The 24,486-nt window shown below is 43.7% G+C and overlaps 1 protein-coding gene and 1 non-coding gene across 9 annotated transcripts in view; one reads left to right on the forward strand and one right to left on the reverse strand.

The window, feature by feature from the left end:
* tenm3 (teneurin transmembrane protein 3) overlaps positions 1 to 24,486 on the forward strand; it is a 338,666-nt gene that overhangs the window by 149,783 nt on the left and 164,397 nt on the right. For 6 of the 8 annotated variants that reach the window (XM_061830594.1, XM_061830598.1, XM_061830595.1 and 3 more), the window contains 6 exons: positions 1,320 to 1,575; positions 2,954 to 3,055; positions 8,872 to 9,066; positions 12,511 to 12,711; positions 12,957 to 13,142; positions 13,958 to 13,984. In XM_061830594.1, coding sequence (XP_061686578.1) covers positions 1,320 to 1,575; positions 2,954 to 3,055; positions 8,872 to 9,066; positions 12,511 to 12,711; positions 12,957 to 13,142; positions 13,958 to 13,984 — 967 coding nt within the window. The remainder of the gene's footprint in view (positions 1 to 1,319; positions 1,576 to 2,953; positions 3,056 to 8,871; positions 9,067 to 12,510; positions 12,712 to 12,956; positions 13,143 to 13,957; positions 13,985 to 24,486) is intronic. The other 2 variants (XM_061830596.1, XM_061830597.1) reach the window with 1 other exon arrangement.
* Positions 20,353 to 20,425, reverse strand: trnas-gga (transfer RNA serine (anticodon GGA)). Its single transcript has one exon. It is a non-coding gene; the product is annotated as a tRNA-Ser (tRNA).

A 24,486-nucleotide genomic window follows, 5' to 3' on the forward strand; every position in this document is an offset into this window, starting at 1 on the left:
TCTCATTGGTCTTCTTTGGTCCGCAGGATGTTGGCCCGACTCCTCCCGCCTGCGGTTGTTGATGTTTTGTTGCTCCCGTCTCCCTCTAGGTCAAGCGTCGCGTCGCGTCGCGTCACACCTGCTGATTGTGGTCATCACCACCCAACCGTCGAGAACATTCCGTTCTAGCACGCTATCTGCTGTAATCACTTTCTTGCCACATTCTCACACTGCAACTTTTCATCCACAGACTTTCACACATTAAGCAGTATTGCAAATACATCGCCTTGTTTATTAACTTTTATACATTTAATTTCCTTTAACCTGGACCCTCTAGCTTTAAAAAAATCAAAGACCGAGTCCGAAACCTTGGTGTTCTGATTGATTCTGACGTGACTTTCACCAATCATATCCAATCAATTACAAAAACTGCCTTCTACCATCTGAAAAACATATATAGAGTGAAGTCTTATATGTGTCAAGCAGACCAGGAAAAGCTCATCCATGCCTTTATCTCAAGTAGACTTGACTACTGTAATGGTCTTCTGACTGGACTCCCCAAAAAGAGTATTAAACAGCTGCAGCTCATTCAGAATGCTGCAGCTCATGTTCTGACCAAAACAAATCGGTCAGAGCATATAACTCCAATCCTAAAGTCCTTGCACTGGCTTCCAGTCAGCTTTGCAATAGATTTTAAAGTTCTTCTACTGGTGTATAAATCACTAAATGATTTAGGTCCTGAATACATGAAAAAAATGCTTACGGAATACAAACCCTGTAGAGCTCTGAGATCGACTGACTCAGGTCAAATAGTGGTGCGCGGAGTCCAAAGGAAACATGGTGAAGCGGCATTTAACTATTATGCTGCACACAAATAGAATAAGTTACCAACAGGGGTGAGGTCAGCCCCAAGTATGAATGTTTTTAGATCTAGGTTGAAAACACCTATTTTTTGTCATGCTTTTTAGAATATATCCATATATGATCATATTATTTGCACTGTTTGCGGTTTTAATAGTCTTTTTTTTAATATTTTGTTTGTCATTTTTATTGTTTTTATCCTGTTTTAAATGTTTTATCTCTTTGTTCTCAAACGGCTTTAATCATGTAAAGCACATTGAGTTACCTTTTGTATGAAATGCGCTATACAAATAAATTTGCTGTGCTTTGCTTTTGTCAAAACAATGTGTAATGAAAAATAATGTGATGGATATTTGGGTGTTCACCACCTAGATAGCTGGAATGGCCCCAGTACTCCTGCGACCCTTGTGAGGATAAATGGCTCAGAAAATGGGTGGATGGATGATATTTGGAATTGATGATGCACATTTATCTTCTAGTATGACTTTGTGGAGCTGCTTGATGGAAGTCGACTAATTCCCAAAGACAAGCGATCTCTGAGTGACACAGGCATGACACGTGTACACTCCCTTGGTGGTCTGGAAAGTGACCCCAGAGGAGAGGTCCGTCCCAGACGATCAGTGAGCATTAATGAGGCTGGCTTCATCCATTACCTGGACACGGGCATTTGGCATCTGGCATTTTACAACGATGGCCACAATACAGAACAAGTGTCTTACAATACTTTTAGCATTGGTAAGTCTTTGCTAGAGGTAAGCTCTACACATAAAGACTATTTAGAAATCAGTAAGATAGGGCAAAAGTTATTTTAAAAATGATATGTCCACATGAAAAGACATTGGTTATTAAGTGCATGGTAAAGCAACTATAGTAATTATGCATGATGTGAATTAAATAACTCTATATGGATAAATACAGTGTGTGTGTATATATACATACATACACGGAGTGTTCCCTTGCTACAATTCGTTTCACTTTGTGCAGCCTTGCGATAACATTTGTGTGTGCATGTGTGTGTTTGCGTGTGTGTAAGTTTTTACAGTGTAGCAAGCTTTTTTTATACAGCAGATGAATGCGCATTGTGTTCTGTAACTAGATTCTTTAAGGGAAACCCCGTATCGTGTTCTGCATCTCACTTGACTAAGGGACTGTAGATCATTGTCAGCCGCCCCGAGTACCAGGACCACCTCCACAAGGGTGGCCAGCAGGCTACGTAGTATTTCGGCGCAAAAGGTGTGACTTGTTGTGGCCAGGTTTTACCACGGGATTGGTCACAGTATTTAAGGGGGAACAATCCCCGAACCCTGCTGCTGGACGAGTGTACCTGATCTCAGTGCAGTTCGCTAAAGTTAATTGGCCATGGTTGTCAAGCAATCTCTTTCTCAACACTTTTGTCTGATTATTCCTCTTCAGCACAAGGGAGTAACACTGCTAGCATCAAACACACATCTAAATTAGGCAAGCTGAATGCATTCTGTACTGTACAGGACAACTGCACTGAGCTTAGGTGTGCTCGTCCAGGAGTAGGGTTTGGGGGCCGCCGTGAAAGCGACACGCCGCTTCAATCGCCTACCCTAACTACCGGGCGCGGTTGGTGGGCCCTGCACCATTTCGGCAAACTTGCATAAAGCGTCGCGGCTGTAGTTCTGAAACATTATCGAAGATGGCATGTCTATTTACAAGAATATTCACACCCAGAAGAAAAAAGAGCACCAACAACGACCCAAAGGTATGTTTTTCACTCGCAAAAAAAGACACCTGCACCAAGGTGCTTCAGCCGAAAAAGATCCTACAACAGAGCTGCGCCAACCACCCCAAGGAACTGTAAAATACGTCTGAGTCACTATCAATAACACACACATGCACACACTACAGTGTTGTACTGTTTATATGACGCTAAGCAGAGACAAAATTGGTGTGTCATGGAGAGAATGAGCAAGGAAGCAGCATAATTGGATGTTAGAATCTGTTGATTGGACTGACTGGATGTAACTATAGCAGCCGCAGCAGACAGGTCTTTCTATGTATGTTTTAGTTCACACGATATATACATAGTTCAATATCCTGCCCACAGAATTAACTTGCACTACCTCTTTGCTTCTGTCTTCATCAGATTCAATTATGGAGTGTCCCCAGAATTGTCATGGAAACGGAGATTGTCTCTCAGGGATATGCCATTGTTTTCCAGGGTTTGTGGGGCCTGACTGCTCTCGAGGTAAATGCACACAGTCTGCCTCCCTTATGGAAGGGAATTGCTGTGAGGGTGTTTTCTGATCATGACCTGAATATGCTGAATGCCGTTAAATAAATTTAATGTTGATTACTGTGGAAGGAGGATTCAAAGCCATATTTTTTTACGTTTGGATGGCTGCGAGGCCAGTGTCACCCCAACCTCCCAACAACTGCCACTACCTGAGCACTTCCCATACCTTACCAATTTTCTACCAAGACAACGTCACAGGGTTGTATTCTTATCCATGCAGTATATGGGTCATTTTCATAAAATTTGATCAATGATGGGAAAAGATGTTAAAAAAAGGTAATTTAGATATTTTTTACACTGCCTTAATTTGATATGGTAAATGTCACTCATGCTGAAACAGTTACGCAAAGTGCTTTTTTCAAAACGTTGTCGACAATTAAAAGTTTGAGGCATTCATAATAAATAATAATAAAGGCAATCATCATTGACAGGTGGTATCCCATTGAAATTAACTTCTTTTTTTAGTAAAGACAAAAGTGCATAATGGGAAAGACAAACAACGTAATGAAAACCTTATTTTTTTCCATGTGTTGCCCTTCAAACTCTGTACAAGCGCGTATATGAACAATCCTAACTAATCATTAAACCATTAGTCTTTCTACAGTCGTAATAATGTTAAAGCCACAAATTAATACACATTCTTCATATCTCAGAAAAAAACCTTTTGCTGTCTGCTATTGAGGGAATCCAAAATGCACACCTGTTATTTCAGCTCACAGATCTCTCTGGTGCATACAACATAATAAGCCTCTCTCCATTGGCATTAACAGGAAAGACTACTTGAGGGATAAAGAATGACTGTAAATGGACCAATCAAGGAACTCTGAAGACACTGAGATGCACTTGTATTGTATGGTGGTTCCGTTCGGCTTTGGAAAACTTATCTACGTGTATGGCATTGCCCACATTTTAAAGGCACTCATGTGTCTGCATGCACACACACACACACCACACACACACACACACAAACGCGCCCACACACATGCTCGCAGACACCCAACGCTCAGTCAGACGTAGGGTCGCCACTCTTCACCATCTGTGATGGGTTTACAGACCATGACGATGAAACCCATTGGGTGTCTGCTTTCAAGTCACGGAAATGTGTTTTTCTTACTAAAATTAACGGGGCTATTATACGCACCCTGTTTTTTTGGGGGGAGGGAGGTTGTTGTTTTTGTTTTCAAAATCATACAGTAATCCCTCGTTTTTTCCAGTTAATGGGGACCACCCCACCGCAAATCCACTGCCCACCCCACACACACACCCTAGTAATTTTCATGTACGTGTAGCTGGTACCAGATTGATTAAAATATGTAAACAGTATTTATACGTTACATATTTGAGACTAAGATTACAACAGGACATGTATTTACTTAAATCTTTACTTATATAAACTTTGTAAATCTTTCCTCAAACAGTCGCCTGACCATGATCGGGAAATGCGGGGAAGACACACACACGCATATACACACACAGAGCGAAAGAGAGGCTTGTAGAGTCTTTAAAAGTCAAGTGTCATCCCTATAAACATTCTAAAATAGATATTGTCTATTAAAATACATATAAAACTATTATTATATATATTATTCAATGTCTATACGAAAAAATAAATATGAGCGGTGAGTGCGTCATCCATGCGCAAAGTTGCGAAAGTGTTATTCGACGACATCCAAGTGGTCGCCATGTTGGCTGCATCCCCTGTCCGTGACGTCACCCCGGACATTCGCCATTGAAAACACGCGGTGGACCCTCTATGTGAGACGAACACGCCCCTTCTGACACGGAAGGTCTTTTCGAAGAAGAGAACATCAGACAACCGGGTGAAGTTACTGGCCAATGTTACCCTATTGTTTCGAGCCATATTCAGATGATATGCGATCACGGCCAAACCGCCTCCCCGTCCGATCCACTTCCATGGCGGATTGTGCCATCGCGGCCTGACGGGGAAAATGATCACCCCGGCCGAAGCGGCTTATCATGGTGCCGAGCTGGGCCGTTTTCCAGCGTTGTTCATAGCCGCTGCCATCCGCAATGAACAACACCGTCGAGCCGGGGTGCTTTAGAGCATTGCCATCACACACGGCTGAGTGCGGCATTATCGGCAGTGTTGTTCAGAGCCGCTGCTGTCCAGGAGCCCAACACGCAGCCTTCGCCAAAGCCGTGACCGGCGGACGCAGCGCCTTGGCCGGGGTGGCTCATTTTCGGCTTATCGCTTTACGGCGTTGTCGTCGCATGTGGCTGAGTGCGCTATTGTCGGGAGTGTTGTTCATAGCCGCTGCCGTCCGCGAGCCGACGCGGCAGCCTTCGCTGGCGAGGCGACACAGCAGCCAAAAAAAAAAAAGACGTTAGACTATCATCCACCTCATCGCTTGATTCAGGTGTGGCCAATATGTTGAGAGCATGCACATAAAAGAGCATTCTCGCAAGCCGGTCTCCTATTTATGGTAGTCCCGCGATGCGTGCTCCCCCCCGCCCCACCCACAACAATACATTATGATTGTCGACAGGAATGTTCGTAACAATGTATTGCCACTAACGCCTATTATGTTGAACTAAACTTGCAGCATTTTCAAAACACTGCGGCCAAGAATTTTTATTGATTCTTCTGAAATTTTGAATACCGTTTTATATCATGTACTAATAATTTTAGTTGAAATGTGAAATTATCATTTTTGAGTTTGAAATTTTAGTTTTCTATTGTAGTTATGCATTTGTTGATTTTATTTTAATTTACAGTTATGCTGTATTAATCCAGTCAGTTATTTTAAGGTCTTGAGATTCCATCCCGAATCACACCCGCAACTTTATCTGCGAGCGTGACTGACCACACGTATACATTTTTCAAATGTGAGTGATTGGGTCTGAAATTTTCATCCTAGGTGCATGTCCACTGTGAGAGAGATAATCTAAAAAGAAAATCCAGAAATCACAATATATTATTTTTTTCACGATTTATTTGTGTGATACAGCTGCAAATAAGTATTTGAACACTTGAGAAAACCACTGTTATTATTTGGTATAGGGTGGACAGGTGTCTTTATGCAGCTAACGACCTCACACAGGTCCATCTGATTCAGGATAATACATGGAGTGGAGGTGGACTTTTAAAGGCGTACAAACAGGGTCAGAATTCGAGCTGATGGACAGGTGTTCAAATACTTATTAACAGCTGTATCGCACAAGTAAATTATTAAAAAAAATCATACATTGTGATTTAGGGATTTTTCTTTTTAGATTATCTCTCACAGTGGACATGCACCTACGATGAAAATTTCAGACCCCTCCATGATTTCTAAGTTGGAGAACTTGCAATATAGCAGGGTGTTCAAATACTTGTTTTCTTCACACACACACACAGGGGAGAACATGCAAACCCCACACAGGCCAGGCTGGGATTTGAACCCCAGTCCTCAGAACTTCGAGTACAGCTTCACCGTGCCGCCTGAACCATCCATCCATTCTCTACTGCTTCTCCGGGTGGGATCGCAGGGGAAGTAGCTTGAGCAGGGATACACAGACTCCCCCGGCCACTTCTTCCAGCTCTTCCGGAGGAATCCCGAGGAGTTCCCAGGCCAGCTGAGAGACATAGTCTCTCCAGCGTGTCCTGGGTCGTCCCCGGGGTCTCTTTCCAGTGGGACATGCCCGGAACACCTCACCAGGGAGGCGCCCAGGAGGCTTCCGGATCAGATGCCTCAACCACCTCATCTGACTCCTCTCAATGCGTAGGAGCAGCGACTCAACACTGATCCCCTCCCAGATGACCAAGCTTCTCACCCCATCTCTAAGGAAGAGCCCGGACTCCCTGCAGTGGATACACATTTTGGCTGCTTGTATCCGGAATCTTGTTCTTTCGGTCACAACCCACAGCTCGTGCCCATGGGTGAGGGTAGGAACGTAGCGCGACTGGTAAATTGAGAGCTTTGGCTTTCGACTTACCTCTCTTTTTACCACGACAGACCGATACACATTCCGCATCACTGCAGACGCTGCACCGATCCGTCTGTCAATCTCCCGCTCCATTCTCCCCTCCCTCGTGAACAAGACCTCAAGAAACTTGAACTCCTTCACTTGGGACAGGATCTCATCCCAACCCGGAGAGGGCATGAAGTGCTGATTCTCATCCCAGCCGGCTGCGAACCACTCCAGTGAGCGTTGGAGATCACAGCTTGATGAAGCCAACAGAACCACATCATCTGCAAAGAGCAGAGATGTGATGCTGAGGCCACCTAACCGGACACCCTCCACGCCTCGGCTGCGCCTAGAAATTCTGTCCATAAAAGTTGTGAACAAAATCAGTGACAACGGGCAGCCTTGGTGGAGTCCAACTCTCACCGGAAACGAATCCAACCTATTGCCAGGAATGCTGACAAAACTCTGACAGTGGTCAGGGACCGAGCAGCCCGTATCAGGGGGCTCAGTACCCCATACTCCTGAAGAAGCCCCCACAAGACTCCCCGAGGGACACAGTCGAACGCCTTCTCCAAGTCCACAACTGGACTGGTTGGGCGAACTCCCATACACCCTGGAAGAACCTGCAGAGGGTATAGAGCTGGTCCACTGTTCCACGGCCAGGACGAAAACAACATTGCTTCTCCTGGATCTGAGATTCGACCTCCCAACAGACCCTCCTCTCCAGCATTCCTGAATGGACCTTTCCAGGCAGGCTGAGGAGTGTAATCCCCCTTTCTTTGGAACACACCCTCCGGTCCCCTTCTTGAAAAGGGGTCGGGTGCAATGTGACCTGGGCGGTGGCCAAAGGCGGGGAATAGAAACTCGCTGCCCAAACACAAAATATATATTTTTAATGAAAGTAATTTAAAAATCTTCCACAAAAAAAGTGGCCACATGTGAAGCTCTTCCGTTGGATTTTAAATGCATTGAACAGTGTGAAAGAATCTACTATCACTAATGGATTGAAAGGCTGGACTGCAACGTGAGGAGAGTAGAATCTACTGTCACTAAAGGATTAAAAGGCTGGACTGCTACGTGAGTTGATCAGCACAACTTCTGTAGCAACTTGAAATAAAAATGACATTGAGAGCGACTGTGAGACTACAATGATATGTGAGACTTTCTGAGGCTATTAAAACCCAATACTTCAGTGGTATATAAATAAATATAAGGTATATAAATAAACATTTACAGTATTTCTGTGTAACTATCAAATTTTTACAACGTAACAGAGCTTGCAGTAAACAGTATATTCGCCGCGTACGGTCCGGCAGGGCCACACGGGGTGGACGTGACCTATTAAGCGGTGCGTCTGGAAAATGTAGGACACTTCAAAGAGATCGAGTTCATTAGCTTCATTTACTTAATAATACGATAAGTTTTAATTTGACTAAGAGCAAAGAACTGTGCATCACTGAACTGGTCTTATACAACAAACACTTCTCATTACAAAAACAGACATTTTGTTAAAATACTACCTCTTGTAGAGTTGAAAACAAACTGAGAATTATTACTGCAGTGGAAAATTTAAACAGCTACTAGTGCACTTTATTAGATTGTGTTCATGGCAGGTGGCTCATATTTTATGGCCAATGTATGGATGTTTCGTTGCAAACAAATCAAATGGAAAATATTTTTTGTTGTGTTTGTTAGTGCATTTTACTTATTTTTAACCAACAGATCAGCAAGGATGCTTCATTGTGCTGTCACCTACTGCTGAAGTAGGAACATGGCCAGCAATTGAATAACATCTATTCTCCACAAAATTGAGAAAGATAGGTTCAGCCAAAGTAATTTTATGTTCATGTCTTGTACAGCTTCCTGTCCTGTGCTGTGCAGTGGGAATGGCCAGTATTCTCGTGGACGCTGCCAGTGCTACAGCAGTTGGAAAGGCACAGAATGTGATGTGCCTGCAAACCAGTGTATTGACATCCATTGTGGCGGACATGGCATCTGCATTATGGGTAGTTGCATCTGCAATACTGGTTATCAGGGCGACAACTGTGAAGAAGGTAAATATAAAATATACAGCAATCTGTCATGATCCTGCCGCTCCAGCCCGGGCTGTGCGGGTGCCCGCGCGGTTGCGCTGATTGGGAGGCGCACACCTGCGCCTCATGCGGGCTAATTATCCTGTGTATTTATATGACCCTGATGGCTGGTCCGGGCCAGATCGTTGAGCTTCATGCCCCGTTCGAGTACTTCCGTATCCCTGATCGTCAACCCGTGTGTACCGACCTCCGCCTGTTCTCCGACCGACCCTGTAAGCCTGACTCCCTTGACACTTCTGCCTTCCTTGATCGATCTCCCGTGTACCGACTCCTGCCTACCCGCTCACCTGCTCTCTTCGCTCGACGTCCCAACTACCGCTGCTGCACCTGACTGCCTGCCTGATCCCCGACCACGGAATGATAAACGTTTCTCCCCGAAGTACCTTGCATCTTCCGAGCCTTGCGTTTGGGTCCTACTCCCGTTCCGATAGGGCGTGACAGAACGATCTGGCCCGGACCAGTCGTCATCGGGGTCATATAAATACACAGGATAATCAGCCCGCATGAGGCGCAGGTGTGCGCCCCCCAATCAGCGCAACCGTGTGGGCACCCGCACAGCCCGGGCTAGAACGGCAGGATCATGACACAATCCAAACAAAGATGACATCCGAAGCCATGCTCCGCGGCTTTAAATGTTTAAAACCAATATAAACCCCTCAGACTCTGACATTAAAATGTGGGTTTTGACGAGAGTTGCAGTCATTTGAGAGTCTGGATAGTGTCGTAAGGGTTTGGTCAATGTTAGTTTATTCATCCATCCATTTTCTTTGCCTATCCCAGCTGTCAACGGGCAGGAGCCAGGGTACCTGAACTGGTTGCCAACCAATCGCAGGGCACATAGAGACGAACAGCCGCACTCACAATCACACCGAAGGGCAATTTTACTGTCCAATTAATGTGGCATGTTGTTGGGATAAGGAAGGAAACTGGAGTGCCTGGAGAAAGCCCACACAGGCACGGGGAGAACATGCAAACTCCACACAGGGAGGGCTGGGATTGAACCCAGGTCCTCAGAACTGTGAGCCCAACACTTTCCGCCCTAACAAAATTTTATTATTTATATTTTATCATACAGTGTCAACTAATTATTTGTTCATACATTTTTTGTAGTACATGGTCATTCCCACGAGACAAAACAGATGTCAGAGTTCCATGCATCACACATGAAGATGCAGCAGCCTGTAATTACACACATGGCCTGCAGATTATATCGTGTGCCCATGAAGCTTCAAGAAATTAACCCTTTCTCTGAATTGGTTTGAAGCTTCCTGTGGCTTCGTCTCGCCACCAATAGCTTTCGCCCTTTCAGTATATACACAATAAATGGGAAAGTCTTGGGCAGCCGTCACATCTTTGGTCATATCTGTGATCTGTTATAGACAGATTTAATGAGCAATAGATAAATACTTTACCTCTTGCTTTCTCCCACACCCACACAAGTGCTGGGATTTAAAAGAATGCTTGAATTTTACCCACCCATTCATTTTCTTTGCCGCTTTTCCTCAAGAGGGTCGCGGGGAGTGCTAGAACCTATCCCAGCTTTCAACGAGCAGGAGGCGGGGTATACCCTCAACTGGTTGCCACCCAATCGCAGGGTACATGGAAACAAACAGCCGCACTCGCAATCACACCTCGGGGCAATTTAGAGTGTCCAATTAATGTTGCATGTTTTTGCGATGTGGAAGGAAACCGGAGTGCCCGGAGAAAACCCACGCAGGCACGGAGAGAACATGAAAAATTCCACACAGGTGGATCCGGGATTGAATCCGGAACCTCAGAACTGTGAGGCCAACGGTTTACTAGCTCACACACCGTGCTGCCCATGATATTTATTTTAGCTGAAATTTATTAAGCCTGGTTTGACAGCACCAGTTTGATTATACAGGACCCCATCCCTCTCCAGAAAATACAGTTGAATTAGTTAACAACTGACCAAAGAAAAGATGTGCATTATAAAATGTGTCTTATCAACTGGCAGACTGCAGGGGGCAGCCAACACAAAAAGGCTGCTTAAGACATTTTCTCAGTGGCCCCATAGTAAATACTTTGAAAATTGAAAATTAACCCAAAAAACTCATTCATTTACAAAGACAAAAATGACAAACATTTGCATTATAGTTATAGTTCATTTTCAGTTTTGTGAACATAACCATTATCATATTTTAAAACACCGTTTTTTTATTGTATTTTGTCAATTTTTTTTTTTTTTAAATTTCAGTTTTCAATATTTTGTTTGTTTTCATTAACAGTAATAACCTTTATCTACTCAGAGGTAGTTTTTGTATAGTGGTCAACTAAGAGTTGGGAGCTATTTGATTTGCACATGCACTCATGTTCAGATGAACTGGGATCCATCCAATTTCTTTCACTTCTCTGAGGTTAAGTCACGGGAGGAGTAACTTTACCAAGGAGACTTCCCTCTCTACAGGCACTTCCTCCAGCTCTTCTGAAGGAATCCTGAGGTGTTCTCAAGCAAGCTGAGAGACATAGTCTCTCCAGCGTGTACAAGTGGAGGAGTTCAAGTATCTTGGGATCTTTTTCAAGTGTAAGGGAAAAATGGAATGAGAGGTCGAGAATTAGATTGGTGCAACATCTGCAGCCATGCAGACTTTGTTTTTGTCCGTTATGATAAAGAAGGAGCTAAGTTAAAAGGCAAATATCTCAATTTACTGGTCGATCTATTTTCTTACTCTCACCTATAGTCGCGAACTGTTGGTCATGACCAATAAAACAAGATCCTGTATACAAGCGGCCGAAATGTGTTACCCCCCCGGGTGACCGGGCTCTCCCTTAGGTATCAGGTGAGAAATTTGGTCATTCAGAAGGATCTCAGAGTCGAGCCATCACTCTTCCACATTGAGAGAAGACAGATGAGGTGGTTTGGCCATCTGATGAGGTGTTCTGAACACTTTCCACCAGGAGAAGACCCTGGGGATGACCCAGGGTACGCTAGAGAGACTATGTCTCTCAGCTGGCCAGGGAATGCCTCAAGACCCCCCTGGAGAGCTGAATGAAGGGGCTGGGGAGAGGGAAGTCTGGGCGTCCCTACTAAAGCTACTGACCCCACGACCTGACCTCAGTTAAGTAGTAGAAAATGAATGGATGGGTTACTCAGGAGAGACACATACTGCATTCTCCCCAGCAGAGGATTTCCACATCTGTGGAAATTGAACATTGGTTTATTCGGAGATTGATTGCTTGCAAATTAAATAAATTAATATTTAATTTTACTATTTTTATATTTGTAATATTTTGATATTTCACATGAATATACATGTATGTTGTACAGTATGTCGTCTGTAGTGTGTATAATGTACCTTCCTAATGCTAAAACAACACTATGGAACAGTTTGCATTAAACCTAATATTTTTTTTAAGTGTGTCTCTTTATCTCTGTGCCTCCAGTGGATTGCATAGATCCCAGTTGTTCTGCCCATGGGGTATGTATTCATGGCGAGTGTCACTGTCAGCCTGGCTGGGGTGGAGCAAGCTGTGAAATTGCCAAGGCCATGTGTCCGGACCAATGTTCAGGTCATGGCACTCATATCACAGAAACTAGTAGCTGTACCTGTGACCAGAATTGGACTGGACCGGATTGCTCCTTAGGTGTGTCTCATATCATACAATTAATAAATATAATGATAATGATAAATATACACACTATATATATATAGTTTTCATATATTATATTAATTATGTACAGTATATAGTATATATTGTATCTATATATTATATATATTACTACAGCATATCGCTGTCCAAGATACATATGATGTTGTGTTTTATTTTAATGCCTATATCATGTAATTTATAATTCATGAAATATACCTGTATTTTCATTCTCCCAACAGAGGTATGTGAGGTGGAATGTGGCAGTCATGGCATCTGTTATGGTGGTTTGTGTCGTTGTGAGGAGGGATGGACTGGAACTGTGTGTGATCAGAAAGCCTGCCACCCATTGTGTAGCAAGAACGGCGTATGTAAGGAGGGGAAGTGTGAGTGTAACCAGGGCTGGACTGGAGAGCATTGCAATATCGGTAAGTGGATTTAGTATGCACACCTACATACAGTACTTTTATGAAGACATACAGAGTAGAGAACAAAACAAGCATTGTTATCTATTTAAACATTTGGGACTGCATCCCCTCACTTAAAATGCTATTCGTTGTCAAACCAACAGACAGCAACAGTTTCACTGTCAAATAGCTGCAATTGTCTTCAGATATTAACACTTAGACATATTTAAACTGAATTTCAACATAGAGGATGCTGCGAGAGCACAACAGCAAGATGAGAAGAAATCCATTAGGGGTTGTACATTCAAGATGAGAAACAGCTTCACGAAAACTGACGAGTTGTTCTTCATCCATCCTTCCATCCCTAAAAATCCCACTCTTATCACACAAAACTTCAGAAATTTGTGACGTCTCTGTGGATGTGTTTCTCCATTCAGATCCTGGACCTTATATTTTCTAACACCACCAGCATCATGCCCATCTGTTTTTCTAAAATCATTTTGCTGATACTTTTTGCTGATATTTTACAAATACAGGATATAATACTGATACTGCACATATTCTGTATACTTTTTTTTTTCAAGCGGAATTAACTTGATGTCTCTTATTTACTCAGGACGTTTCGGAATGGGACGTATATTAGTTCAAATGTTCTCGCAATAACATACCTTTATTTGTATTCTTAAAACGTTTGTCTAATTTTATATTTTCTTCTTCTGTCAGATGCTGAGTAACTAAATTAAGTCACTAAATTAATGTCATATATTTTTTTCCCACAACTAGCTAATATTCTGTACTAAAGTTTTCCTCTTTCATTCTTTCTTTCTCTTTAAAAGCTCACAATCCGGATATTAGAGTAAAAGGTACTGTATACTTTTTCCTTCTCCCACCTGTCATTCGCTGGTTTCATCCTCATTTTTTGCTTTTCCCACCATAGTGCTATAAATTGTCTTTTTTTTTCAATATGCATCTTTAGTTCTTTTTTTTTTGTTTTAGTTTAGCTAAGTTAATACAGTATATTTACATGCAACCATCTCCTTATCAGCCTCGTGATTTTTTCTACAATTTTTTGCTTTGTTTGTTTGACTGTTTCCTTTTTTAGGAGGGGGTGGGCTAGTTTCTTCAAACCCCAGATACCAGGCTGTTTGAACGTTTGTGAACCCCCCTGACACTGTCCCTCTTTTTATAAAAACATTAAAGGGACATACTTTGCCAAACCAATTGTTTCTAGCACAGTGGTGCCTTGAGATACGAGTTTAATTCATCCTATGACTGAGCTCTTTTCTCAAGTCGCTCTCATGTCATAGCGGATTTCCCCATTGAAATCAATGTAAATGCCATTAATCCATTCCACCCCCCCAAAATGCTACCCCATTTTTTATTTTCCACATTTTTAAATAAGAAATGTATTTTTAAATAAAAAATATTGTATTGTATTGTATAAAAACGTAAAAGTAAATGGAAAGAAAGGAACTGCTATTATAAAGTGTACTTACCTTGGAGATAAAGACGACTTTTCATTCCAGAAGATACTGGTGGAGGTGGTGGGTGGAGAAGGCAGATGGAGGATGTTTGTGAATGAGGTTTCTCAGTCACTTTTGTTTAGTCTCTTTTTTTATACTATCTCTGAACTTGATTACAACATGTTTGTTTTTCTTTCATTTTTGCTGAACATATTTTGGATCATTTCACTCAGCCACTTAGCACTTAGCTTAATGTTACACTTAATGAACTTGAATGAACAGAAATGCGACTGTATTTTTTTTCTTTCAGTTTTGCTGAATTATGTTGGTGTCTTTTCTCTTGCAGAGCTTTGGCTTTTTTTGCAACACGTTCTTGTTTCAATAGATGGCTATTTAAAAAAATACCTGTCCAAGGAGGTTTGTTTGTGCATCTTTTTGACTGTTTCCGAAATGTGTAAGCCCCTCCTCGACCCGTCTCCTTTTCGTGGTGGAGGGCTCTGTGTGTCCCAATGATCCGAGGAGCTAAGTTGTCTGGGGCTTTATGCCCCCTGGTAGGGTCACCCAATGGCAAACAGATCCTGGGTGAGGGACCAGACAAAGTACGACTCCAAAACCCCGATGATGAGTACAAAAATTGGATCTTGGTTTCCCTTGCCTGAACGGGAGACACCGCCCCTGGCTCCCGGTGCCCTCGGGAGCCAGGCCTGAAGGTGGGGCTCGAAGGCAAGCACGTGTTGGCTGAGCCAGCACCCAATGGGACTAAGCTGGCCACAGCCTGAAAGGGTAATATGGGTCCTCTTTCCCATGGGCTCACCACCTGTGAGATGGGCCATAAAGGTCGACTGCGAAGTGAGTTGGGTGGTGGCCAAAGGTGGGACCTTGGCGATCCGATCCCCAGCTACAGAAACTAGCTCGAGGGACACGGAACGTCACCTCTTTGGAAGGGAAGGAGCCCGAGTTGGTGCGTGAGGTCGAGAAAGTCGAACTCGCCTCTACTCACCGCTTGGGCTCTGTCAACACTCCTCTTGAGTGGGGTTGGGCTGTTCCACTGTGAAGTTGCCCAACGGGGAGAGAGGCCGAGCAGGTGTGGGTACACTTATTGCCCCCTGCTCAGGGCCTGTATGTTGGGGTTTGCAGGTAGGGGGACGGGTCCTGACTGTTATTTCTGCTTATGCACCAAACAGCAGTTCAGAGTACCCACACTTTTTGGAGTCCTTAGAGGGACTGCTGGAAAGCGCCCCCTCTGGCGACTCCATCATTCTGCTGGGGTTTTCAATGCCCACGTGGGTAATGACAGTGAGACCTGGAAGGGCATGATTGGGAAGAACAGCCCCCCCCCCCCAATCAGAACTTGAGTGGTGTTCTGTTACTGGACTTCTGTGCTCATCATGGATTGTCAAACACAATGTTCAAGTATTAGGGTATTCACATGTCCACCGGGCACCAGGTCACCCTAGGTCCCAGTTCGATGATTGACTGTGTGGTAGTGTCATCGTACTTGCGACCGCATGTCTTGGACACTCGGGTGTTGAGAGGGGTGGAGCTGTCAACTGATCACCACCTGGTGATGAATTGGCTCCGATGGTGGAAGAACATGCCATTCTGACGTGGCAGGCCCGAACATATTGTGAGGGTCTGCTGGGAACGGCTGGCAGATTCCCCTGTCAGAAGGAATTTCAACTCCCACCTCCGAAAGAACTTTGCTCACGTCCCGGAGGAGGCAGCAGACATCGAGTCTGAGTGGACGATGTTCCTTGCTTCCATTGGTGAGGTGGCCGACTGGAGCTGTGGTGGCAACCCACGAACACGTTGGTGGACACCAACAGTAAGGGATTCTGTCAAGGTCAAGAAGGAGTCCGGCACCTCTGATATGAGGGACTCCTGAGGCAGCTGATAGGTACTGGCTGGCCAAGCGGAATCCAGATTCGGTGGTTGCTGAGACAAAAATTTGGGCGTGGGAAGAGTTTGGTGAAGCCATGGAGAATCCAGGGATGAGAATTTTCCGCTGATCGGCGGATTTCCGACTTTTTCCAGACCAAAATGACCATTCTCGATATAAGCGCAAATCCGTTGAAAAGAATTTTAGGGGGGGTATCGTGCGCCTGCCTCTCAGTGGTGGGCTCCAAGCTGCAAGTTCACCTTAGTGCTACCACAAGCACGACTATCATATGCCATTCTAACTTGCTCGGTAGTGTAAATATTTGCATTTTGCGACATAAACATTAAAACTTGTTTGCGGCAGATTACTCGATTGGACAACAGAGTTATGCAGTATAACGATCCAATCGTGTTAGTGGTTAATCGAGTTTTCACCATTGCCATGTACGTGTGTTCTCGGTTCTCATAAATCGCAGTGTAACTTGTTAGTTAGCCAAATGATAGCGCGAACTGAGCGATGACGTGATCATAGTTTTACAATGGCGAAAGTGTTGGAAAAAAAATTAATATCGAGCGAGGGCAATTGACAAGGATGCTGGAATCAAAAACTGTTTCAGACGGGCATGGCTTGAAAAAAGTGTAACAGATAGGACCGAAAACGGTATCAACATGTCTAACTGAACACAAACAAAAAGTGGACATTCCCGGCAAAGTGGTGTGAACTCTGTCTTCCAATAGGAGCTCAACCCCCCCCAATCCCCCCACCCCCCTATTTACAGACATTTTCAGTGTTTTTCCAAATTGGTCATTCTCATCCCTGAGAATGACTTCAGGATGGTTTCGAGGAAATTTTGGTCCACTGTCCGGCGTCTCAGGAGGGGGAAGCAGTGCACCGTCAACACTGTGTATTGTGGAGACAGGGCGCTGCTGACCTCAACTCAGGATGTTGTGAGTCGGTGGGGAGAATACTTCGAAGACCTCCTCAATTCCACCAACACGCCTTCCCATGAGGAAGCTGAGTCTGGGTGCTCTGAGGCGGGCTGTTCTATCTCTTCGGTTGAGGTCACCAAGGTGGTTGAAAAGCTCCTTGGTGGCAGGGCCTCGGGGGTGGATGAGATTCTCCCGGAATTTATAAAGGCTCTGGATGTTGTGGGACACCTCTGCAACATCGCATGGACATCAGGGACAGTGCCTCTGGGTTGGCAGACTGGGTTGGTGGTCCCTCTTTTAAAGAAGGGTGACCGGACGGTGTGTTCCAACTATAGACGGATCACACTCCTCAGCCTCCCTGGTGAGGTCTACTCTGGGGTACTGGTGAGGAGGGTCCGTCAGGAAGTCGAATCTTGGATTCAGGAGGAGGAATGTGATTTTCATCCTGGCCGTGGAACAGTGGACCAGCTCTACACCCTCGGTAGGATCCTCGAGGGGGCATGGGAGTTCGCCCAACCAGTCTACATGTGTTTTGTGGACTTGGAGAAAGTGTTTGACCATGTCTCTCGGGGAGTCCTGTGGGGGGTCCTTCGGCAGTATGGGGAACTGAACCCCCTGATACGAGCTGTTCGGTCCCTGTACGACCACTGTCAGAGTTTGGTCCACATTGCTGGCAATAAGCTGGACTCATTTCTGGTGAGAGTTGGACTCCGCCAAAGCTGCCCTTTGTGACCGATTTTGTTCATAACTTTTATGGGCAGAATTTCTATGCGCAGCCAAGGCATAGAAACTGTCCGGTTTGGTGGCCTCAGCATCGCATCTCTGCTCTTTGCAGATAATGTGGTTCTGTTGGCTTAATCAAGTCGTGATCTCCAGCTTTCACTGGAACAATTCGCAGCCGAATGTGAAGCGGCTGGGATGAGAATCAGCACCTCCAAATCCGATGCTATGGTCCTCAGTCGGAAAAGGGTGTCGTGCCCTCTCCAGGTCGGGGATGAGATCCTGCCCCAAGCGGAGGAGTTCAAGTATCTTGGGGTCTTCTGGGAGAAACCCGAGTGCCCGGAGAAAATCCATGCAAGCACAGGGAGAACATGCAAACTCCATGGGGAGCACTCGAGACTACTGAACGTAAACACTATTGTAATGTAAAATTATACAACTATACTCAAAATCGTACCAATACCTGGACATGGGGAATAAGACTGAAATATATACATTATTTTTGCCAATTGCAGGGAAAGATAACAGTCACACTCACAATCACACCTCAGGGCAAATTCGAGTCTCCAATTTTTTGGGATGTGGGAGGAAACCGGAGTGTCTGGAGGAAACCCACACAGGCACGGGGAGAAGTTGCAAACCCCGGTCCTCAGAACTGTGATGCCAATGCTTTAACCAGTTTCTCTACCATGGCTTCAAGTTACACATTGTTTGTGCAAACTAATTGTTTTTTTTCATCTTTTTATGGCAAGCTACTGGGTGACTTAAATAAGCAACTAATTTAGAATCAGATTCAGCTTTATTGCCCAAGTGTGTAAAAACACACGAGGAATTTTTCTCCGGCAGTCGGTGCTGTACAGGTACGACATTCAGAACAAAGAAACAGCGACGAAAACAAAGAACAAGAGACATTTCTGTTTATAGGAACTATTCCTTATAAGAGGCGACTCTTGATGTGCAAGATGTAAAGTCTTCTTCATTTAGAAAAGAAAGGAAATAAGAGTGTGTCAACGGCCCTCATTGTGTTTCGCTTGTACAGAGTGCCTTTACCTGTTAGTGGTTCCCGTTATAGCCCAGTGCAATGACAATTGTGCAAAGGGAGCAGTTTAAAGTGAGAAATCATGCAATAGTCTACAAAATATACTACTCATACTAATAGTGATTGGCCAAGCAGGATGTGAGTGAAGGTCCTAACAATGGCACAAGGCAGAAAATAGGTTTGCTGATCAAGAATTTTATGACTTAATTGTGAGATGGAAAAAAATGTTCAAATGCCTGCTAGTTTTGACTTGCATTGATCTGTAGCGCTTTCCCGAGTGAAATAGCTGGAAGAGCTGGTGGCCACGATGTAGAGGATCCAAAAGGATCCTGCCTGCTCTGGATTTAGTTTGCGTTGCGTGCAAGTCCTCAATAGTGGGTAGAGTGGTGCCGAAAATCCGATCTTGATTGTCCGTTGCAGTCGGAGTTTCTATTTTGCATTTACTGTGCATAATCTATGTATTCAACAAACATAGCTAATACATTTTTAGCTTCATTTTTTTGTGTGTCACTCTTGTGTCAATCTACCCATTTTGGTTTACAAAGCAGGAGGCGGGTAACTGCATTTTCATGATGAAAAGTTCCCGCTTTAGTTTGTCTGGTGTGATGAGTCAGTTGAGCCTGTCAGCGTTTGCAGTTGAATGGGTAAACGTCCATCTATCCATCCATCCATCTCTTTTCTTTTGCCGCTTATCCTCACGAAGGTCCTGGGGAGTGCTGGAGCCCATCCCAGCTGTCAACGGGCAGGAGGCGGGGTACACCCTGAACTGGTTGCCAGCCAATTGCAGGGCACACGGAGACAGACAAACAGCCGCACTCACAATCACACCTTGGGATAATTTAGAGTGTCCAATTAATGTTGCATGTTTTTGGGATGCGGGAGGAAACCAGAGTGCCCGGAGAAATCCCACGCAGGCACGGGGAGAACATGCAAACTCCACACAGGTGGGGCCGGGATCGAATGCTGGTCCTCAGAACTGTGAGGCCAATGCTTTACCAGCTGGTCCACCGTGCCGCCTGGGGACAAATATTTTTTTAAAATCATTCCTAAATTTGTTGGTTCATATCAGCTACATAAAGTTTCTTTCGGCTTGTCCCTTTCGTGGTTGCCACAGTGTGTCATCTCAGATGAACGCTGATATATGTTTGGCACAATTTTTACACCGGAAGCCCTTCCTGACACAACCCTTCTCAGGGAGTGGAGGCCCCAGTGGGATACGAACCCACAACCCCTGGTTTTCCAAACTAGTGCTCTAACCACTGAGCTACGGGGCCTTCTTATCAGCTACATACAGTTTATAAATATAATATCACGCTATGGTTTTATGGTTCAATATAATTTATACATTCATACAGCTCCACATAATGTACATGTACAGTAAGTGGAGCCTCGCCCATAGTCATTTTTCTGCATGGATCTGGACAGCAAGCGTTAAATGTCAAGTTTGATCACACAGCAACCCATGTAGCACACTTGGTATGATAACTGTAGGAATGTCCACCAGGGCTGTTAACCAGAAATCGACTGTTCTGTTCTCTACCATTTGCCAGCTCCCAAAACGTTTCAGAGAATTTGGCATTACATTCAACCAGCCTTAGAGTCGCAGACTACATATGTTCAAACCACCCCAGGACCTCGATATTATTTACCTCAAAGAGACCAGCCACTCAGACAGCAAAATCTGGCTCTCTTAACCAAAGAATTCCTGCTTTAACCGTCAGAAAAGGTCTCAGGGAAGTTCATCTGGATGCTCATTGTCTTCATCAAGGTCTTCACCAGGGCTCTATGATTGAAAAGAATTAACATTGAGATTTTCTTTCACCCTGCGATATATATTGGGAAGTTAAAAACAATACAAGCTAACACGTAATGTGCTGAAAACAGCACATTTTTCTCTTTCTCCTCCTCTAGAACAGCCATGCTTAGTTAAGCGTAAACATATACAGAGTGAATTGAATGAAGTCTGGCTGTATTTGAAGGCAATGTCATATTGTTTGTTGTACATCCACCACACCACAGTATGATGCAGTACGTGAGGATGCTCTTGATGGTGGTTCTGTAGAAAGCCAGTAGCATCTTAGCTTCCGGATTGTTCTTCGTGAGCACTCTCAGGAAATGGAGTAGCTGCTAGGCCTTTTTCACCTGTGGTATTTACAGCAAGGTGAGTTTTTGATGTAGACTCCCAGAAATCTGAAGGAGTGGACTCTCTCTACATACTCCCCATTGATGAACAGTGGGACCAAGTCCACACCGCACTGCCAGGATGATTTCATTCATCTTTGTGGTGTTCAGTGTAAGATTGTGGGCTGTACACAACTTTGACAGATTTGCAATCTCATTACTGTAGGCAGCTTTTGAGATGAGCCCGTGACCACGCTGATATCATCAGCAAACGTGATAATGGAGTTGCTGGGATGGGCTAATATGCACTCATATGTGTACAGAGATTATAGGAGACGGATCAAAAGACAACCTTGAGGGTGCCTGGTGCGGAGGGTGATTGAAGAAGAGAGGTGTAGCCCAGGTCTGACAGACTATGGACGGTTTGTGAGAAAGTCTTAAATCCAGCAGGAGATAGTCCAAAGAGGGAGAGTTTGTCAACCAAATTACCTGGGATGATGGTATTAAAGGCTGAACTAAAGTCTATGAAAAGAATCCTCACGTACTTCCCTTGGCGTTCCAGGTGGCTCAGTGCAATGTGGAGAGCTATTGCGATAGCATCCTCCGTGGACCGGTTTCCTCTGTAAGCAAACTGGTTGGGGTTGGTGGTGGGGACACCACAACCTGACTAGTTTTCTGCCCCCTGCAGCCATTATACAGCGAAACTGCCCTTTAATTGTGGGCAGTCTATGGCACACTTGTGCAACAATCACACCGTCTAATCAGCATCTTGATATACCACACCTGTGAGGTGGATGGATTATTTTTCAAAGGAGCAGTGCTCATTGGGCTTTTATGTAAGTATTGTTGAAAAGTTTTGTCTTTGAGATGAGTTCATAAAAAATGGGCGCAAAAACAAAAGTGTTGCATATATGTTTTGGGGGTGTACAAATGGCTTTATCAGACAGTCAAGACTGTTGTTTCTCTGGGAATTTTTTCACTGCACTCCAAAGATCTGAGGGAAGACCCTACTGTCCTTTTGTTTTGACTATAGATTCCATTTATCTGTTTATTGCCAAGTGTATTTAACTGCTTTTGTTCAATTTATGTTTTTCCCTAATTGTCTTCCCTCTCTTCCTCGTGCCCTCTCCTTTTTCGCAGGATATAAAGGTAATCTATTCACGTCAAAGATTTATTTACAAGCTTCAGTGTCCCAAAATATAAACATTTCAAACACTTTGTTTGTATATCTCTTTGTCTATTTTCTCTCCTCCATGTATTTGTATTTGAAAAAAATCTTCACGGTGATTTCTTTATTTCAGTTATGTTCTTTAAGTTATACTTGTCGCATGGTTATGTTCTTTATTTATCTGAATGAGAATAGGGAATTCTATTGTCTATATTCACACACACAACACAGTCTAAAATGTGACTCATTGTTGTCTTGCACTCAGTAAAATTATGTATCATTATTTTTGTTGATTTAGCCACTTGCTGTCCTTCTGTTTTCTGATTATCTTCATGCTGACTGGTTCTATGCCTCCACCTCTCATTTTATCTTCAGCAAGGCTTTGCTTGGATTTTAAAGTTGTTTTAAGAATGACTCTTACTTATTTGTCTGTGGTAATAGAATGCTTCACAGGGGCATCAAATAAAATCTTTGTAGGCATGGAGTTCCAACCACCTGACCATCCTTAGAATTTATGTGGCTGTCTCTTTCATTTGTGTTTTCACATGGATTTGAGCCTGTGATTTGTACCCCCCACTGGCTAAAATTGTAGGGCTATGTAACAGTCCTGAGGAAACAAATGAGCTTCAGTTTGAAGAAAGGTTAATTGTTCATTTGGTTGCTAGGTATAGGATTTCACTTTGATCTGAGAAATTTGTTTTACCATATAACATCCTTGAAAAAATTTTGGAACATTTGTATATTTGTTAGTACCTCATTCTCTATCACTGTATTCTATTACATTTATTTCCTTGAAGATAAAATGGTTCCATGCATATAAATATTGCACAATTCTATGAAAAACTATCAAGTCCCTTCTTTTTCATAGTTTGACCACTTTAATGTTTGTGATGATGAAACAAATGTAAAATATCAGACAAATTTAACCGAAGTGAACTTAAATTCTGTCCTTAACTAGTGATTGCATTAATTCAGGAAAAACTAAGTTACCTGGCCCTGTGCGAAAAAGTAATTTCCTCCTAAACCTATTGACTGTTTTGGCCATCCACAGCAGTATCAACTGAAATCAAGCATTTTCCACAAGAGAGTATGAGTCTTTTAGATTTCTGTGGGGATATTTTAGACCCCTCTTCCTTGCATTACTGTTTGAATTCATTAAAAATTGAGAATTTTTGTGCATGTTAGGGTCATGCCATTGCATTTCCATTGAATTAAATTCTGGACCCAAGAACCTTAGATTTATTTTTTTTAAGCCATTCAGAGGTTGAGTTACTGGTGTGTTTTGGATTTTTGTTATCCTGCTGTAGAACCCAAGTTCGTGTAAGCTTGAGGTCACAAACTGAAGGCTAAAAATTCTGACTGAGGATTTTCTAGTAAAGAGCAAAATTAATGGTTCCATCAATCACACCAAGTTGTCCAGGTCCTGAAGGAGAATGAAGACCATCCCCACCAGCACCAAGACCTCCCACAACCTCGTTTGACTGTTGAGATGTTGTTTTTCTTAACTTCTGTACATTTACAGCAGATGGAATCAGACACACATCTTCCAAAAACCAAAAATCTCATTTTATCAGTCCATAAAATTTTCTCCCATCAATGGTGGCAACCATTCTTCTTCTTTTCCTTTCGGCTTTTCCCGTTAGGGGTTGCCACAGCATGTCATCTTTTTCCATCTAAGCTTATTGCGTGCATCTTCTTCTTTAACACCCACTGTCCTCATGTCCTCCCTCACAACATCCATCAACCTTTTCTTTGGTCTTCCTCTTGCTCTTTTGCCTGGCAGCTCCATCCTCAGCACACTTCTACCAATATACTCACTCTCTAGTCTCTGAACATGTCCAAACCATCTAAGTCTGCTCTCTCTAACCTTGTCTCCAAAACATCCAACTTTGGCTGTCCCTCTAATGAGCTCGTTTCTAATCCCATCCAACCTGTTCACTCCAAGCGAGAACTTCAGCATCTTCATTTCTGCTACCTCCAGTTCTGCTTCCTGTTGTTTCTTCAGTGCCACCGTCTATAATGCGTACATTTTGGCCGGCCTCACCA

The sequence above is a fragment of the Syngnathoides biaculeatus genome, chromosome 9 (genome assembly GCF_019802595.1).
Source record: "Syngnathoides biaculeatus isolate LvHL_M chromosome 9, ASM1980259v1, whole genome shotgun sequence".
Lineage (NCBI taxonomy): Eukaryota > Metazoa > Chordata > Actinopteri > Syngnathiformes > Syngnathidae > Syngnathoides > Syngnathoides biaculeatus.